This window comes from Ixodes scapularis, unplaced genomic scaffold, assembly GCF_016920785.2.
Source record: "Ixodes scapularis isolate PalLabHiFi unplaced genomic scaffold, ASM1692078v2 PGA_scaffold8__174_contigs__length_109621045, whole genome shotgun sequence".
Lineage (NCBI taxonomy): Eukaryota > Metazoa > Arthropoda > Arachnida > Ixodida > Ixodidae > Ixodes > Ixodes scapularis.
In genome coordinates, this window is record NW_024609883.1 from 97,199,105 (window position 1) to 97,218,703 (window position 19,599).

The 19,599-nt window shown below is 47.5% G+C and overlaps 2 protein-coding genes across 3 annotated transcripts in view; both read left to right on the forward strand.

Moving 5' to 3' along the window:
* Positions 1-7,885, forward strand: part of LOC115310623 (rho-associated protein kinase 1) — a 40,130-nt gene extending 32,245 nt beyond the window's left edge. For both annotated transcript variants that reach the window (XM_029969028.4, XM_029969027.4), the window contains 2 exons: positions 1,599-1,778; positions 4,784-7,885. In XM_029969028.4, the coding sequence (XP_029824888.2) occupies positions 1,599-1,778; positions 4,784-5,032 (429 nt within the window). In that variant the 3' untranslated portion in view covers positions 5,033-7,885. The remainder of the gene's footprint in view (positions 1-1,598; positions 1,779-4,783) is intronic.
* Positions 7,886-10,547: 2,662 nt separating this feature from the next.
* LOC115310631 (zinc finger protein 501) lies at positions 10,548-18,996 on the forward strand. Its single transcript, XM_029969040.4, has 2 exons — positions 10,548-11,015; positions 17,365-18,996. Exons 1-2 carry the CDS (start codon positions 10,991-10,993, stop codon positions 18,726-18,728), a joined length of 1,389 nt encoding a protein of 462 aa, XP_029824900.2. The 5' UTR covers positions 10,548-10,990; the 3' UTR covers positions 18,729-18,996.
* Positions 18,997-19,599: the final 603 nt, after the last annotated feature.

The window sequence follows — 19,599 nt, forward strand, 5'->3', positions numbered from 1 at the left end:
ATATAACGTATGTCGCGGGAGTCGCGAAAGTCCGCACTATAAGCGGTACCGCACTATAACCAAAACATCAATTTTTCAGGCCAAAATATACATGCCATGAGACAACTTACCTTTGTAAACGAATTTATTTTATCTTACATGAAAAATAATGCTTAGTTTGAGGAAAGTCTTTATTTCACCAGACTAGTACAGTTCTGTCTCAAGTGTGTCACACATTTTGAAAGGAATTAGCGGCTTTTGCCTGGCGCGGCCTTTTAATGGCGTCGCGGGTTGCGGACGGACGTTGCGAGCGTTCAGGATTGCTAACCCTAATCACTTTTCTCCGGAGATGAAAACGCGTGAAAATTCGCATCCTTCGTACGGTACGCGCCAGTAATACCTGGAACTTGAGCACACGCATGCAATGCACCAAATAAAAAATCCGGGCGATGTGCGAGGACACAAATGCTTAGAAATCACCACTGTAGTCGAAGTAAATAAACACGACGACACGGGCGTTTCTGCCGTCTTGAGAGCGCCGCCACGACATCGCCGCACGAGTAGGTGGATCCTCCCTTCTAGTACGTGCTGGGTTATCATAACCACACACAACGAAAATTCACAGTCAAGGATAGCGCTTTTACGCAGAACGATGAGATGAGCGCCGTCTACGACGACGATCACAACCGACGCCATGTTTGCGGATAGAAGCAGCCGGCCCGCGATCGGCATGCAACGCACGCGAACACTTCTCCTCGATCTGCGATTGGTCTGTCGGTGCGGTTGTTTGTTTCTTTGTTTCCAACGCAGCGGAGGGGCGGAGGGACGCATGCACGTGAACTACGTGAACGACACGTGCGTGCGTCCCTCCGTCGCTATGGCAACTGAAGCCTCTCTCTTCGCTTCTCTCCACTTCTTCGAGCAACGTCCTCGCCTCGCGCCGTCAGCGCCGTTATCTAGTGTCGCACAGGGAAGCGTGCTCGCTGCTCCGGTCGTCGGCGCGGTCGGCGGGCTGTGCCAAAAACCGCACTATAACCGGTATTTCCCTTCACGCGCCTGCATTTTAAGCGGTATGTAAATACATGGAGTTCTATGGGAAGCGAACCGGTGGTTTAAAAAAACCGCGTTATACCCGGTCCTGCACTATAAGCGGTTACGTTGTAAGTGGTCTATACTGTACTGCTTCGGAAAAACGACCCATCCAGAGTAACGAGAAAGTACACTCATCACTTTTGAGCTGAAGCGACGCACTCCTTTTGGACCTTGGTAACGGGCTACGTACTTGGTTACTTTTCGAGCGAAAAACAAGTGGCGGTATTTAATCGCTTCTTTAGTAACCCGTACGTCAATTGAGGGGATATCTAAATCACAGACGAAGGCAAAAAAGGACGACTGCAACGTCTCGGAGACGTTGCCTTTCAGGACCCTGCTTTTTGGTCCTCCTTTTTTGCCTCTGTCTCTGGTTTTAGTAAGTTCATTGACAACTAGCTCACCTGTCTAGTAATGTTGTCTTCAATGTGTATGTGTCTCCGTGGAACAAGGCGAAACCTGGAAGCCCAGAAACGATAGTTTTTAGTGGTGCGTCGCGTGATACCCGTCTTTCGTTCGGACTCCCGCAGCCGAACGCGTTTGAGCACAAGGGCCACGACCTGGTGACCATCAGCTTCCACATGCCGACGACGTGCGAGCTGTGCCCCAAGCCCCTGTGGCACATGTTCAAGCCTCCCCCCGCCCTCGAGTGCCGGCGGTGCAGGCTCAAGCTGCACCGGGACCACGTGGACCTCTTGGCACCCTGCAAGGTGGGTTCCTCGTGCCATCGCCACGGTGCAGTATGTGTACCAGATGTTTCGGCAAAGAATCGAGCATTCCTACCAATAGGGTGGTGAAGAAAAAGGAAATCCTTTCAGGAAGAAACTGCCAGCCACGGCGTATGTCGGGGATTCTAGAAAAACGTGGTAATTAGCTAAATAATGAGCTAATATATAATAATCTACTTCCTAATTTGCAAAAATAAGCATGTGGTTTCAATTGGAAGCTTGTGGAGTGTCATCAAAAACACCTAAATTGGTCACTTTTAAGAAGGCGAAGCATGTGTAAAGTGAGGAGGTTTGCGAATGTTTCCACTGTGCAGCAGGCACAAGGCTGGAGATGCGGAAATGTGGATGATACAGTCAAACCCGGATATATTGAATTCAAAGGATATTGTAAAATAGTTTGATATATCAATATTTCATACACAAAAATATGTTAAATTAAGCTCGAGTTGAAATTTCCTGGCATCTCTGCTAATACCGAAGTTCGCGACAAAGGGGAGCTTACCAAATAGAGTATCCAAGAACAGCTAAATACAGTAGAGCGTAGTTGGTGGAGACTGCTAACACTGCCACGCTTACACGCGCACCTGGCTGGGACCTCCACACAGCATAAGCGACGAAACACGAAAATAATATTTAAAAAAAATGACAGAAAAACGGAAAAGCAAGATGCATAAAATAAGACAAAAAAGTTAAGCTAGCAACAAAAAAGGAAGCTCACTAAATTTAGGCAGCAAAAAAGAAAAGAAAAAAATGGGCAAAGCAATGGCGGCAAAAGAAAAAGGTTAACTAAGATAAGGCATTCAAAGTGCAATTGCACAACCATTGTTGTCAACACACTCCATTGCCAAGACTTTTTTTTTTTTTTTTTTTTGCTTGTTTTATTTTGGAGCTAGGGAGTCACTAGCATCAGCAGTGTTCAAGGAAAGGGCGCAGGTTACCATTCCGACAGCAAGCACTCCCTGCTCTCCCTACATGCGCGTGCCCTTTCCTTGCTTTTATGATCCTCCACATCTTTTTTTTTTACCGTTCATTGTTTCTTTTTCTTCTTTTTTTGACAACTGCCCTTTCACTGTGTGTCTTACTGCATGTCTGCTGGCTTGGCGGTCTGCCAGTCCCACAATGCAAGCGATGTGCTCACCACCAGCGCAATCGTGGGAAAAGCAGCGGGCGGTTTGGCTTCGTTTGCTATATCAAGTGTCCCCACCATGGGAGTTCTGTACAAAAAGACAACGCTCCTGCAGTATCACTTGTGATTTCCAAGGGTTTATTTGGACTGTTTAATATAAACAATGATTCGAAATAGTACTTGAGTGTGATATAACTGGGCTCGACTGTATTCATATCGCCAGCCTTGTGCCTGCTGTGCGAGTGGTAGCTGGTGACATCGTAGGGGTTTCGCGTTGCCGCCGGCCGCAACCCAGGTGGTCCGACCGCCAGGGTCTTGACATTTTACAGCATGACACGCCGAAGACTCCTGCCAAGCACCACAGTTGCAATGAGTATTTCTCTCAACGTCTCGTCAGTGCATCTCGTATAGACTTTTGGGTGAAAGTCGGTATACAGTGTAGACCGCATATAACGTATGTCGCGGGAGTCGCAAAAATCCGCACTATAAGCGGTACCGCGCTATAACCAAAACATCAATTTTTCAGGCCAAAATACTTGCCATGAGACCACTTACCTTTGTAAAATAATTTATTTTATGTTAGATGAAAAATAAAGCTTAGTTTGAGGAAAGTCTTTATTTCACCAGACTAGTACACTTCTCTCTCATGTGTGTCACACATTTTGAAAGAAATGAGCGACTTTCGCCTGGCGCAGCCTTTTAACGGCGTCGCGGGTTGCGGGAGGACGTTGCGAGCGTTCAGGATTGCTAACCCTAATCACTTTTCTCCGGTGATATAAACGCGTGAAAATTCGCATCCTTTATACGGTACGCGCCAGTATTACCTTCAACTTGAGCACAGGCATGAAATGCTCCAAATAAGAAATCCGGGCGATGTTCGAAAACACAAATGCTTAGAAGTCACCACTGTAGTCGAAGTAAACAAACACAACGACACGGGCATTTCTGCCGTTTTGAGAGTGCCGCCACGACATCGCCGCACGAGTAGGTGGATCTTGCCTTCTAGTACGTGCTGGGTTATTCGCTCGCACAACGAAAATTCACAGTCACGGATAGCGCTTTTACGCGGAGGTCTACGTCGACGATGACAACCGACGCCATGTTTGCGGATAGAAGCAGCCGGCCCGCGACCGGCATGCAACGCGCACGAACACTTCTCCTCGACCTGCGATTGGTTTGTCGTTGCGGTTGTTTTCTAACGCAGCGGAGGGATGCATGCACGTGCACGCGCGTCCCTCGTGCATGCACGAGGGAAGCGCGTTCGTGCGCGCGTCCCTCTGTCGCTATGGCAACTAAAGCCTTTCTCTTCGCTTCTCCCCGCTTCGAGCAACCTCCTTGCCATCCTTTCCCCCGCGAGTGCCGCTTGCGGCTAGCGCCGTTATCTAGTGTCGCACAGGGAAGCGTGCTCGCTGCGTTGGTCGGTTGGCGGGCTGTTCCAGAAACCGCACTATAACCGGTATTTCCCTTCGCGCGCCTGCATTTTAGGTAGTGTGTAATTATATGGAGATCTATGGGAGGCGAACCAGTGGTTTAAAAAAACCGCGTTATACCCGGTCCTGCACTATAAGCGGTTACGTTGTAAGTGGTCTATACTGTAGTTGTCTACGACTCGGAAGGTCGACCATATGACTTCTTGAACTCGACGTGCGTCGTTTCCATCTGTGACCACAGCGCATCGCACTCTGTCAAACATCTTTTCCAAAGAGCACTTTCCCGTCGAATGAGGGCGACGAAGAAGTGGGTAAGGATGGCAACGGCAGCGTGGAGCACCGCGACAGTGTAAATATTGCATATAAAACACCGCTCGCTTATGGAAACGCACGACCAAGCGTTCTCAGTCGTTACGCGCTCCATGTCGCAGGTGGACCCGACGTCTGCCAAGGAGATGCTCCTGCTGGCGCCGTCGCCGGACGACCAGCGCCGCTGGGTGGCGCAACTCCGGCTCCGTGTGGACGCGTGCGGCTACGCTGCGTCTTCCTCCTCCAACTCCCCGAGCACGTCTCGGCTCCGCAAGTTCCCTTCGTCGGCGTCGTCGGCCTCGAACACGTCCACGGGCTCGGCCTCGGCGCCCGGCGGCAAAGCGTCCACCCTACCCAGCCGCAAGATCTAGCGCCAGTCGTGAGCCAGGCTTCGGTATTAGCTCTCAAATATGGCACGCTCGTCGCGGTCCTGGCGTCGACCAAAGACAACGGTGGTCGTGGCCGCATTTGCGCGGGAGTTCTCGTTTCGAAGGGGAAGCGCTCTTGCTCGTTTCGAAGGGGAAGCGCTCTTGCGGGTTCGCCGCAGCGTGCCCAACATCGTCCGCTCGCGTTCGAGAGACTTTTAGTCGCCGAATGCAAGCGGCCGATGGGAATTCGGTGCCACTTGCCACGCTCCGTAGTCTTTCCAATGTTTGCCCGAGGCTTGTTGGCTACTCGTTGGTCGACGCCAAACGTCGAGCAGAAGTTAGAGGGTCGTGGATCGCCGTCCGCCGTCGGATGTCGTCTCGACGGGAATCTAAGCGTACCTGCTGGGTGTTCAAAGATGCCAGTTTTGCCGGCTGTGTAAAAACAAGTTTTACTCTGTGTGCAGACTCCGTGGCTTTTCGTTCGTGCAGGGCGTGCCTGCAAGTCGTTGTGGTCGGCTGCGCGAAGCTCGAACGTTGGCTGCAATGTTGTGAAAGTGCCTAGCTCATTCTTTTTAATGAACATTTGAAAACAAAAAAAAAAGTGAAAATGTGTACAGCATTTGTGTGTCCCAACGATTCGATGTCACCCCTTGGGCTCGCCGTACGAAACCCGACTGTTTCGTGGCGTGCAAGTTAATGTAGTTGTGGCTTTTGGGAAAGTCTGCTTTTGCACGAGTCGTTGTGTTGTTGTTGTTGTTGTGTTTCGAAAGCTCTGGTTAGTAATTGCGAGTTTTTAAGTGTCAAGTCGTGTTTTTTTGTTAGTTCGACATTTTGGAAGACGCCGTCGTTGGTGTCGACGGAAATTAGATCTTTTTTAAACATAGTTTTAATGCCAAAACGCCGAAACAATGTTTCGGTCACTTAGAAGTCTTAGTTTGTCTCCGGTTCGGCAGTATACGAAAGTTGCGAGCGTGGACGAGTAGCTCTGGAAAAATGTCCTATCGTGCCTATGCTCGTGTGGTGGAGATGCTTTGAATGATGTACGATCTTCACCTTGTGTGGGCTAAGAGGAGCTGGACAAGCTCATCCTGCAAAGCCTTCCACTCCACTTCAGCAGAGCAAACACTGACAAGGAGAGATTCTCCTCAACTCTAGCATTTGCTCTGCTGAAGTAGAAAGAGGAAGGTTTTGTGGGAAAAGGTTATCCCACTTCTCTTTCCCAGCAACACGGTCCAGTGCTTCCGGCTTTCCGAGAAGTGCGAAGATGGCTCAAACAGGACGTGCCTTTATTGCGGTTACTTTCATCTTGGCAAAGGTGTAGCAAGCGTGCACAGTTCACCAGGGTAAGAAGCAGATAAGTCGTTGCAAAACTAAAAACCACGCTCTCTTATCTTTGGATGTGCGTAGCTTTCGACGAAGTAGCTGGTAACTTTTTAAAACTGAGTGTACATAAACGTGACGAAGTGAGAAGCGCTCGACTAGTGGCTCAGTTCTTAGCGTCAAAATCTTTTCGTAATCTGCAGTGTTTCGATGCTAGAGTTTACAAGATGGTACTGGTCTTGGAGGCGGAAGAAAACCTCTTGCAGGGTCTCAGCGCATCGTTCGAAGTTCCTTACTGCCACAAAAGAGCCCGAATCGATGACTTTCGTTTTGTTATTAAGAGTGACACCTCAACTTGTTTGCAAGGAGGGGTCGTAAACGATCAAGGACAACGTCTTTGAAAGAGCAAGGATTCTAGGCCGGACGAATTTCTCCGAGCTTATTTTAGGCATTAATAGTGTCTCCTATGAGAGGAAGGTTTTTTTTGTTGTTTTTTTTTTGTTAGCAATGGGGTTGCATTTAAGGCTCCGGTTCCACGGTGGCATTCTCGAATGGGTACAACGCGGTTAAAAAATTTTGAAGGGAAACCTAAATATGCACTTGAAAGTAACTTTGCGAGCGTACTCTTTGCAATTCTAGGGCGAGCTATTATAGGCGTAAGTTAATCATCAGATCATTAACAAGCCAGCAAAGCTATTTCGGAGTATGCCTTTATTTTTTTTTTTTAATAAATTAAATATTGTTTTGTAGTTATTCAATATGGCCACCGTGGGACCAGAGCCTTAAATTGCAGACTGTTGCGTACTCTGGATCACAACCTCTCAAGTTTGATCCGGCGTCTTGGTGCAGAAGGTACCCGTGCCCTATTGCTTGCAACTCGGCAGGCAACCGAGCTTTCGCCGATCTTTGGGTAGAGCTGGCCGACTCGTCCAACGCGATTTCGTCAGACCAACGCCCATTTTTATACGACAGTGTGCCATTGCGTTCGGTTCTGAACTCGCCGTTGTTAGGGTCGTGACCGCCGCTCATTGTCGTGCTGCGACAATTGCTCAAGTGCCTCTCAGAGTCTCTCTGTCCGTCTCTGCGTTGCCGCGAGACGCCTCTAATGTGCCTTGTTTGAACGACAACTTAGGTGTGAGCGAGTCTGGACCCCACACGTCTTTTAAGAAACGGCTCTTCGCTTTTTACGGCACTTGCACATCGTGGTCTCGCGCAATACCTCTTGGAGCGGATTTCCAAAACAAAATGTGGTTTTCGCCAAGAAACAAACGCTTTTAATTTTTTTTTTTTTTCTTGCGTTATATAAGTTGTGGTTACGCGACACTTCCACGGCGACGGAAGTGGGCATCTCGTGTCGCCCTATTGCATGGTGCCCGCGCGTAGCAACTTTTCGCATTAAACAAAAATGCGCTGGCGTTTTTAGTATTTTTTTTTTTATTTCGATGTTCGTGACTGTCGGAGCTTCTCGTTCTTCCGGCTGGTTCCATGTTGTTATGTGTATATGAGTATTTAAATAAAGCTCATTTTGAAGAAGTCTCTCGTCTGTCGTATGAGTTCTTTTTTACAGTGTTGATATGTCTAAAATGCCATGTCTCAAGTGCAAGCTTTCTGCCCTTTTAATGCTTCGTCACATGGAGCATCTACTCGATATCTTCGTTTCATCGTAACTTGGCAAAGGACGAACGCTACGGCCCCTTCAAGCCAGTCGGAGCTACGGAGCTGAATGTATGTGACGGCCCTTACCGAAGGTACGGGTGCGTGGGTGTAACCCACTCAGTTGGGGAAGACTGGGGAGGAGCTTCTATCCAGGCCCCAACTTTGTGTGTTCCCAGGCATCATTTTCGTCCCCCTAGAAGATTAGCCCGTCACTAGAGATTCCCACAAAGCGGCTTTCCTCTCTCCCTCCTGTGGTTTCGATGGCATGCTTTGATTGGCTCCCCGAGAGCGTAGCTTCACTGTTTGCCAAGTTTACGGTAAATTTTGGTCTTTGAAGAGGATAATCCACTTCAAAGCCCAATGCACTCAGACAGTTTTAGCGTGGCTGAACCCCTCTTCTCCTCAATCGACACGTCATTTCACTCGTCTGACGTGATGTTGGTGATGCCAAGACGGTGTCGCTGACAAATGCGGAGAGCAAGTCGTCCGCTCCTTGCACAGGGGTTGCGTTATGTCGGAACGGCGCCTAGCTCCGATTGTTTTTGATTGGAAGGATAGTGGGTTGACCTCAATGCGGGATGCATTAAGGTCTACCCACTATTTTTTTCAATCAGCCAATAAGAGCTCGGCATTCTGACATCATTGTAACCCTTGTGCAAGAAGCAGGCGAACTTGCACTCCACATTGCTTTAAACCTGAGATTAAAAACACTGGCCAGACGGCGCCAGCATTGTGTCGTCACCACGTCAAAAAAAATGGGCGAAGGATTCTGAATTGCCCACCTTCCCTGTTGAGCCTTTGGGTGTCGTGTTCCTGCAAAGGCACGAGGAGTCGTATATGGCGTCTTGCTAAACTTCCTCTCGCTCACCAGCTGTGGCCCGGAGGTTTTCAGCCACTGTTCGCCCCGATTGCCCGCACGGACCACTGATCTTTATGACAATTTGCTGGATCGCCGATTCCTGCCATCTTGCGTCACCTACATGGAGCATTGTAAAGCTTGGAAAGATGCTGACTTTAGAGCACATTTTGTGCTCAATGACCATCGTTTGTTGAAGTAGTTCCATGAAACTTTATGTAAACTTCCTAACAATTGCACGCACGCTCATTCGGCCAAGCGCTACGAAATGCATTTGCTTTACAGGAACATTGTTTATGAAAGCAATTAAGAAATGATACGGTGATGAAATAATTGTAATATGCCGTACACAGATCGAGGGAGGCATCTAGGGCGACCTTAAGGACAACATCAAGGACGGCGTCGATGACGACCTCAAAGACACCGTCTAGGATGACATGTTGGAATGATGTCCAGGGTGACATCCTAAAGGAGACGACGTCTGGGACGGCCTCAAGGACGACTTTTAGGATGGTTTCAATTACATCCTCTAGGACGACCTCAAGGACGACGTCAACCGGTCACGTCTGCTTCAGCTACCGGCGCTTACAAGCTTATGCGAACGGAGCTTACGCAACCGGCGCTTACTTGACCTTGATCATGCGACCTTGCACTTCAGCCAGGCACTACGTGACCTTCTTATGCCACCTGGCACTTCAGCCACAGGCAGCATATGACCTTGAGGACATGACCTTGGGCCTATAAAGCGCGCAGGCTGTGCATATCTTAATCCAGTTTTGCTCAAGGCTAAGGTGCCGTGGTTTGAGAAACGTTCTCAGGATCCCAAAGGGCTACTGTTCAACAGTCTAAATGAAGTTTCCCGAAACTGCTTCGTCCGACGGTGGTGATTGAGCACAAAATGTGCTTTACATATGGTAGTTTCCAGGCTTGACAACAAACACTCCATGTAGGTCCAACAAACCTCCACGAGGGTCAGCGCTGACCCTCGTGATGCCACTGGTCGAGCGAAAGCAGCGGGTGGCAAAAAATGTGAACGGCGCAGTCTTTTTCCGCCCAGGAAATTAGGTCGGCATCAAGGAAGTTTTCCGCAAGTATGAACGAGTGGTCCCGCAACTCCCCTGAGTTGAATAAATATTATCATTTTCATTATGGTGTCGAACTTCTAGACTCGAGGAATGCAGACGGTACATTGTTGAATGGAAAGCGCCGAATAAACAAGGACCAAGAAGGGTCCTTGTTTATTCGGCGCTTTCCATTCAATGATGTACCAACTAGCCCATTTATCTATTTTACTACGGTACTTTGTTCCGCGCCAGTCAACTGGTTTCGGTTTCGTTTTATTTGTCAAATTTTGTTGTGCATATAAATATAAAATGTAAATCTTGACTGCTTATTTTTGAATCAATGGAAAGCAGGGAGTCTAGAAAGGTGAAAATAAATTTGACTTTTAAAAGAACAATGTCTAAACCACCAAAACCCTTTCGCATCAGCGCGGTCGCTCCCAAAGAAACGTCCATAAGGAACGTCACAGGCACGTTTCAAAATAAAAAAAGAAATCGTTGTCGATATGACGTGGATAAAGAAAACACAAAAACAAAAACAAAATAAAAAGCACCAAAAGTTCACTTGTCCAGCTTGTCCACGATATTATCCACGACTTGGTCCCGGACGGTTTGACCTGGCTTGACTCCCAAGTGGCCCGTTTGTCCGCCTTGGCCACTCACACAAACCGCTCGTCCGCTCGCAAGAAGTGCAAGAAGTCATTGAAGCCGCTACAGCCTCTGTGAAGTCGCAGCACCAAGCAAATAGTATCCGAAATCAACCGATGCGCGGGCCTCATGAACGTTTTTGACGTGGGCGGGCTGTGTGTCGACCTTCAACATATGTAGGATCTTATGGTTGTGACAGCAGAGGGGCATGGGTTCGTTCCACCCGTTCCAACATGGTTCCAGTGGTTGTGGTTCCCGTTTGTCGTCGTACTTCACAGACTTTACTCTGAATCAACCTCTGAATTTAAGTCACAACGCCTCTGTTTCCCGATCTCCCGTGCTCCCGTCATGATCTCGTGAGCTGTTGACGACCTGACACCGCGGACACAATCGGCTTGTTGGCGAAGAGCAGCGACGTCAATGGATTCTGATCTCATCGAGCACGGTAAGATTGACTTTTTAAAATGAGTAAAGCTATACGCACTCCGGAGTGCGCTTCGGACGGAAATGGCTATACGCACTCCGCTTTTCTCGTATAAAAAGAGTGGACACAACGAGTTTCCTAAGCGGTGCCATGGCATAGGGGTTAGGGTGTCTGCTTTATACGCAAGTGGACGCGGGTTCGAACCGCGGTGGGCCTACTTTTTTTTTTTTTTCTCGAACATTTTGTTTTGTCGAGGCATTTGGCGATATTTACGACATTTCCTTTTTTGCGATGAACAGTAAAAAAAAGAAAAAAAAATCGAATGTTGTCGAGAAACTTCGCAGAACTAAATGGTATCGGACTCCCTTTCCGGAGGTGCGATCGGGGACAGCGGGGCTTGGATTGCCGGCTGGACGCCGCGAAGCGGCGTGTACTGGTTACGCTTTGTAATTAGCAGCCGATACTGTCGCCGCGAAGCGGCGTGAACGCAGGCGGGGGGCTGTGTTAACGAGCGCCCCAGTGATTCACGCGCCGTTCGAAAAGGGTGGCCCGAGCGGCATGATCTCTCGGAGGAGTGCGTATAGCCATTTCCGCGCGAAGCGCACTCCGGAGTGCGTATAGCTTTACTCTTTTAAAATATAATCTTTATTAATAATTTAATAACCTCTACCTATCCGAGGTGTACGAAATTAGGCCGCCGCTTCGATCACGCATGTTACAAATTTGTCGGTTCACGGCGGCCCGTCCCTCGGCTCCTCTTCAGCGTTTGCTGAAGAGAGCTTCGCGGGAGGAGCTTATCCTGCTTGTGTGAGCAAGACATTTGGGAGCCTGGAATGAACCGCGAAAACCATTATGATGCGGGGGTTGCTCAATAATTTATGGATGGATGTAAACTGGGGCACGAGTCCCCCCCTTCTGCAAAGTTTACACCGGGGGTCAGGTGGTACTGCATAGGGGTGTTCTTTTTTGAGAGCATAAAGTTCTATATTATACTGGAAGCTGGGAGTCTCCGCTTTGCCGGTGCGAATGCGCCGTAGCAGCACTATTTCTTTTCTTCGAAATGTATCTTTTGGGATAGGGTGTTCCTCTGGGGACCAGAATCTTCTTACGAGGCGTTTCCTTGTTCGTTGGTCTAATCGCAGTTCTTCATTCAACGGGGTCGAACATATCTTGGTCCTCATGAGGATTGTCGTTGCAATCGCTCGGCTGTAGGCGTGATGGGCTGACGTCCCAAGGCCAGGGCTGCAGGGACGGGACTGAAGGGACGGGTGCGTGAGGTTTCTCATCTCCTGCTGTGCGGCTTCGTGTGCTAGCTCGTTGCCGGGTGTTCCCTCATGTCCGGGGACCCACCTGACGCTGATCTTGGCTTTTTGTTCCGGTGTAATTGGGTTGCGGAATCAAATATTGCTTTTATGGTGGGACTTACAGAGTACTTGTGTTGTTTAAGTTCTCTAATCACTTCTTTGGAGTCCGTATAGGGAACTAGCTGCTGGTCAGTTTCGAAGTGGGGTGTGGCCCCTTCAATGGCTTGCAGGACGGCCTTCCACTCTGCATATGCTGGTGTGTGATGGGCTAGGGGACCGCCTTGGGTCATAGTCCAGGTTGTGTGGTTCTTGAGGTAGGTGACTGCAGTGGCCCAGTTTGTGGTGCCGAGGCTAGCATCTGCATAGGCCACCATGTTGTTAAGGATTGTTAGTATCTGTGCTAGGTCTTTCTTGTGTTGTCTGTGTAATGGTCCCGGCATTCCTTGTGTCTATCTGCATGCATGTTCATGGGTAGGGGTTCATAGTCTGTCACATCAATGAGTTCTCATGGGGGCGGTCTTCTTGGGATTGGAAGATCTGCCTGGATTTGTACACATGAATTTCGCAATCATCCTGCCTTTGTTTGTATGTTGTAGGCAAGAGACTTGAGCATCCTTCTGCTGCTGGATGAAATCTGCGATATGCGGGAGGAAAATACACTTGGCTAGCTCTTTATCTGGGTGTGTTTTCGGCAGTCCGAGGACGGTCCTTCTAGCTTCATTTAGCGAGGTCTTGAGTTTGTTGTGGTGTCGCCGGGTGAGGGGGCAAAATCCTGCCGCATAGGTAATTTTTGAGACGAGTGCTGACGTGACCAACTTCTTTGCCGTCTTTTTCCTCGCGCCTCCCATTTTGAGGGAGATTGATGCTCTGTTGTTGTGTTCTTTGGCATGTATCCAAAGTTTACTCCTAAACTTTTTATGGAGTTTTCTCGTTGGATTGGGTTTTCGGCAAAGGTGAGCACAAGGTTTTTGTTGTTCGGATTCCTTTCATATATGGTGTAATTAGTTTTTTTCCGGTGAAGAGTACATTCCTACTTTGTTGAGATATGATTTGGTGGTGTTGAGACCTTTTTGCAGAGTTGTTGCTTGCATTTTGGGGTTCTCTTTGTGTGTCTATACAGTCACATTGTCTGCATACCTTGAGGTGGGAAATTTCATACAGTTTCAATAGGAGTGGTGCCATTACTATATTGAATAGGGTTGGGGATAGTACTGGTCCCTGCGGAACACCAATGTTGTTGTCGCGTGTGGGTCCCTCCTTGCCGTCTTTGCCACAACCAGCTATAACCTTGTAGGCGCATCCCAAGAGGATGGATTTGACGAAGCTGAGTTGTTTTCCATCAAGACCTTGTCCCATCTTGTCGATTATGGACTCTTAGGAGTCAGTATCGAAAGCCTTTTTGATATCTATGGATGCAGTCACCCACATTTGTTTCTTGGCTGGGTGCACGTCGACGACATCTTTATAGGTCGTAGATAAGCTGTCACGAGTGCTAAGATTTGCCCTTAAACCTGTTTGCATGGGACGGAATATGCCTAGATTTTTTGCATTGTATTGGATTCTGCCAAGCACCGTACACTTGAGGAGCTTACCCATGATTGATGTAAGCGAAGTTTGTCGTACGTTTTTGTAGTCCTTCGCTGGTTTCCCTGGCTTGGATATGGGAGTGATGAGGGGAGTTTCCACTCCTCGGGCAACTGCCCTGATTCCCATTTGTTGAACCATTTTAGGATTTCTAAGCATTGAGACCGTGATGCCATCGTGGCCTGGTGCACTTTTGGTTTGGCATTGGTGAATCACTGCTCCAAGTTCTCACCAATAAAGGGGAGGTCTTGGGGTTTGTCCGATGGCCTGCACGCTTGGGCAGATATATCTCGGCTCTTGGTTTGTTGGTGGGTTGCGGCAGGAATGTTTCCCCCAGTTTGTCTAAGATGTCCTCTGTTACTTTGTTGGAGAGAAGGGCTATTACTGGGATGGGGCTGACTCCCTTTCTTTTGCCCAGCATAAAGTTGAAAGTTCTCCATGGTGCAACGGTTACCGATAGAATATCTTTAAAAATTAAGGAAAAAGCCAGATGAATTCATGACTGCAGTTTGTGGAGGGTTGTCCCCATCATCTTGCAAAGTAAAAATTTTGTAGCGTCATTAGGGTATGTGTGGTGCAAAAGAATAATGATTAAACCACCAGCCGCCATCCTGCAGCAAGAGTTGTTGTGATGTCAGATGCTTGCAGCAACTTTGACACTACAGCAGCCCACTGGTCAGAATCTACGAACTGTCTCCATGCTTTGGTTGCTAGGTGCATTATTACAATCAATCAATACATGCTTTTTTTCATGTCAAGAGTTAATGAAGGCTGCCGGGGCAAAAAGTCAAAAAGATTGGACTTGACGAAACCCCTGCAGCCTAACAATTTGGCACACAGCGACAGCAAAAAAAAGCAAAAAAGAAAGCAATGACAACAAACAAAATACACACACACAAACATACACACACACACACATATATATATATATATATATATATATATATATATATATATATATATATATATATATATATATTTATATATATATATATATTGGGTGTTTCACGTAAGGGTGACAAAAATTCCTGCAATTAAAGGGGCCCTGCAATCATATTTAAGCGTGTACCTTTTTTTGCGGTTTCCAGGTCTTTTGGGGTTCGGGCAAGCCAGCGGGCACGGAGGGAGTAACTAAATATCAGTGCGTCATATTTTAACCGGGCGACGCGGAAACCTCCTCCACCTACGAGGGCGACCCGCGTTGGCGAAAGCGCGCGATATGTGACGTCTTTGGTCCTGGGCTTACTACTGGTCAGAACCGCTAACATGTTTTTTTTAGTCGAGGTACAAAATACAAGTGTCGCAAACCGTTTCAATTATGTATGAAAGTAGTTTTGGTTCAGTATTTTAGATCAGAAAAGAAACAAATGCAGTTTATAAAGTACGAAAACAAGAAATGACCCGTCGACATACCCACCACCAAGCGGCGGAAAAAAACGGCGCATACTAGAAAGGGCTAGTGGGATGAGGCGCCGACAAACGGCGTGCGTAGAAGGGTCCCGGATGTACGCGTCGGCGCTGCGGTCGTATGGACAGGAGGATCCGACCGGCTCCGAGCGCTCCGAAGGCCTTCGGCGAGAAGCTTTCCCTTGCGGTTTGGCCGTTTCGCGGTATGGCAGCGCGAAGTGGCTCCCATTCTAAACTGATATTTACCCCGTGTTTGCTGTCGTTTGTGGCCAATGAAGTGTTACGTTGAATTAGCCTTTAATCCTGCAGCAAATGCAATGCGAGCCGCCCTGACCGCCCGCTTCATACAGCCTATCCAACTCGTGCTTTAGTGGCGCCCTCTCGAGCCGTCGACACGGAGTGCGGCAGTCGTGAGCGCTCGATGAGCTCACTATCCCGCGTCTAGTTCACGGCCACTCAAGCCAGGACCTACGACGTCATGAAGGAGGTTATTTTTTGCTTGTTTTTGTAATTTTAATTTGCCTATAACTTTTAAAATAAAGCGAATTTCGAGAAAAGAAAAGTATCATTAAGTTACTACGTTCAGTGCGCTCAGGATCGGCGCAAAATAAGAATCAGTCAAAAAGTTGTTGCAGGGCCCCTTTAAGTGTATTCAAAGTAAAAAGAAAATTTTCTCGGGACCGCATTAATCGAAACGGCGGATGTCAGAAAATGTGCGATACTTACTAATTAGTATGCTAATTAATTAAACATGACTAATTAACTTTTTAGTTGATGAAAATAGACATGATTCCAATTAGAAACTTCTGAGCATCATCGAAAACCACTAAATCGGTAATTTTCAGAAAAACTCTTAAATGCGTCAGAAGCGTACTAGTGCACTAAAGTTATAACTCGTGGAGCAGGCACAAAGCTGGGGCTCTCATAAGAGAAGGAAAAATTGCGCGGGCATGTTACCGCAACCGCTTGCCTTGTACCTGCTCCACGGGTGGTTCTAAAAATGACTGATTTAGGTGTATTGGACGACGCTCAGCAAGTTTCTATGCAGTCCGATAAAAAACGAAAACCTAAAAACGCGTCAAAATTGAGCTTCTTTTCTTTTTTTTTTTTTCAGAACACCGTAAGATGCTTTCCCTGTCATATCTTCCTAAATGAAGTTGATATAATGGTTCTCGCAAAAATTAGCCACCCATATAATGTTCTCCTGGCCATATAAATCACCTGCACAAACTGCATAAGTGTAGCTTTCACAGCGTTTTTAAAACAAATATGTAAAGCTTAAAAAAACTATATATATATATGTATATATATACACATACATGCATATACATACACACACACACATGTACACATTCTACATTTCAAGTACTAATATATTACAGTTAACAGGCTAGTAAAGATTACTAATACCATAGATACATGAAAAACACTGTGAAGATAATAAAGCGTGTTACAACTAAAATGATATTCAGAACACTCAATCCCACAATACACGCCCTGTTTTCGACCAAAAGGACGGCAAATTGAAAATGAGAAGACCTCTCTGGTTTTGAAGCTACCTATTGCGACATTAATTTGATACACCAAATAAGATTAAAAACCTGTGTAATCAAAAAAAAAAAAAGGCGACTACGGACGAAAAGGTCTCCGTTTCTTTTAAAAATGTGTAACATCAACCAGCTCGCCTGTGTACTTACTCTTCAATCACCTGTGAAATGTTTTCGGAAGAACTTCCTACCTGGCAACGTGTGTTGCATATGACCTGCGCTTATTTTATTATTGTTAGCTGCATGAACGGTGATTTTGAGCTGAAGAACGACCAGGTGAACATAGTACTCTTTGACCTGTAGTGGATGCTGATTTGTGTTGTTCTAGCCTTGTCAAAATAGCTGAACCATTGTGCCTTGGTGCATGCCTTGGTGCTGCACAAAAGTGTATCAAGCAGTTAGATGCTCTGAGATTCGTGTAGACTACCCTTCGCTGTGTCAAAGTGTGCCTAGCATTTATGGCTACCTTTGCTGTGATTTAGTCTTTCTTTTGTCTCCTAATACACACGGGGTTGTCTATTCGTGTAGGCGATGGAGGTGCATACTCCAAGGAGATTGGCTACCTTCCGGAAACCACGACAGACATTCTCTTCAAATGCTGTTTCTGCACCTGTGTCACTGGAGATCAGCATGGGATCGTCCATCACCTGGTTTTCCACAGTGATGAACAACAAGCCAAGTACCAGCCGTGCCCAGAATCCATTTCGATGGTGGAAGACTTGGGAGACCAGACTGAGATTCACAAGCCAGAAAGAACTTTCGAGTCTCACCTGTGTCCAACGACATTCCAGAAAAATACTCAACTGGTCGATCACATTCGAATGCATGAGGGTGAAAGCCCTTTTAAACATAAGCAGTGGTCCCAAGCCTTTGCTTGGAATAAGCCGTTTAAGTGTACTATCTGTCCGGAGGCTTTCTTGCGAAGCTTAGAGTGTGTAGTTCACATTCAAACACACACGGGTGAGAGATCTTACAATTGTGAGCAATCTGTCCAAGCCTTCAGTCAGGGCGAGAATTTGACGAAGCACATTGGAACGCACTCGGATAAGAGATCTTTCCAATGCGTGCTATGTCCCAAAGTCTATGGCACACGTGACAATCTGAAACGCCACATGCGGACACACACTGGAGAGAGACCTTACAAATGCACATCTTGTTCCATGGCATTCACTCAGGTCTTCCTTCTTAACCGCCACATGCGAACGCACACAGGCGAGAGACCACACAGATGTGAGGTATGTTCCAGAGCCTTTGCTGCGCGTGGGAATTTGATAGAGCACATGCGAAGGCACGCAGGTGAGAAATGTTTCAAATGCGAGCAATGTTCTCTGGCCTTTTGCTCACGCGGTAACCTGGCGCGGCACATACAAAGGCACGCAGGGGATAGTTCTTTCAGATGCGAGCAGTGTTCCAAGGTCTTTGTTACGCGTGGGAACCTGACACAGCACATGCGAAGGCACGCAGGGGAGAGGCCTTTCAGATGCGAGCAATGTCCCAAAGCCTTTAGTGTGCGCAGTAACCTGACCCGCCACATGCGGACACACACGGGAGAAAGACCTTACAAATGCACGTCTTGTCCCATGGCATTCACCCAGCTCTTCCGTCTTAACCGCCACATGCAAACGCACACGGGCGAGAGACCACACAGATGTGAGGAATGTTCCAAAGCCTTTGCTGCGCGCGGGACTTTGGTGGAACACATGCGATGGCACACGGGCGACAGATCTTTCGAGTGCGAGCAATGCCTCAAGACCTTTAGTTCGCGTGGGAACCTGACACAGCACATGCGAAGGCACGCGGGGGAGAAACCTTTCGAGTGCGAGCAATGTCCTAAGGTCTTTGCTTCGCGTGGGAACCTGACGCAGCACATGGGAACGCACGAAAGGACGTAGAATGGTATGACTCGTGCCTAGATAGGGTCCCGCGTTTTAAGAGTTTATTTTTGTAGCGCAGATTCGGTAATTTTTAGAAAGAAAATTGGGGCTTATCTCGAAGAAAACGGGATTGCTCGTTCTTAGAAATCGTCCCGGTATCGAAAAGAGAAGGAAACGATAACCCTAAGGGGATGTGGTTTTCAAAAAAGTTTCGCAGACAGTTCAGTGGAGGCTCTGTCCTTGGTTAACGCAAAATAAAACTTGATAAAGATTTTCTTCCCGTGAAGCTTGGGTTTTTCTTGTACGCTTTTGATAAAACCCTCTTGGGGGGTTAATTTTCGGGTTTTATCGGCATTTGCGAAAACAAAGAAAATAACTTGTCCAAGTCAGCCGCGCCCCAAGCAAAACATTGCGATTTCTATTAACAGACGAGGCCAGGATCGCATCTGGCAACAGCAGGACATTTTTCTGACGTCATCAGCCGGTATTTGGCGGACCACAGTTGAGGACGACCAAACAGACCAGTCGAAGAGGCATTCCAAGCACCATTAAACAGGGCCTCACTCAGGTCGATCATTCAAATGCGCAGACACAGGTGATTTCTTGTCTGCTCATTTGTATGACCGACCGGAGTGAGACTCTGACACAGGTGAGCCCTTGTCTCACAGGTGAGACAAGGGCTCACCTGTGTCGACGCTGTGCGCAAGCTGAAATGTGAGGAGGAGCAGAGATTTTCTAGCGTTGAACTAAGGCAAATGGCAAACACCGTTCACTGTCCGTCAGTGTCACCAGTCTCGGTGATTTTTTAGCTGAAAGCACCGAGATTGGTGCTTTGGGTTCAAAAGACGTTTGTGTTAGTGTTTGAGGAACTTTTTGGAAGTGGTGGCAC

Coding starts and splice junctions, on each gene's coding strand:
- LOC115310631 (XM_029969040.4), top strand. CDS start 10,991: ATGGATTCTGATCTCATCGAGCACG. Junction 11,016..17,364: donor TTCTGATCTCATCGAGCACG/GTAAGATTGACT, acceptor CTATTCGTGTAG/GCGATGGAGGTGCATACTCC.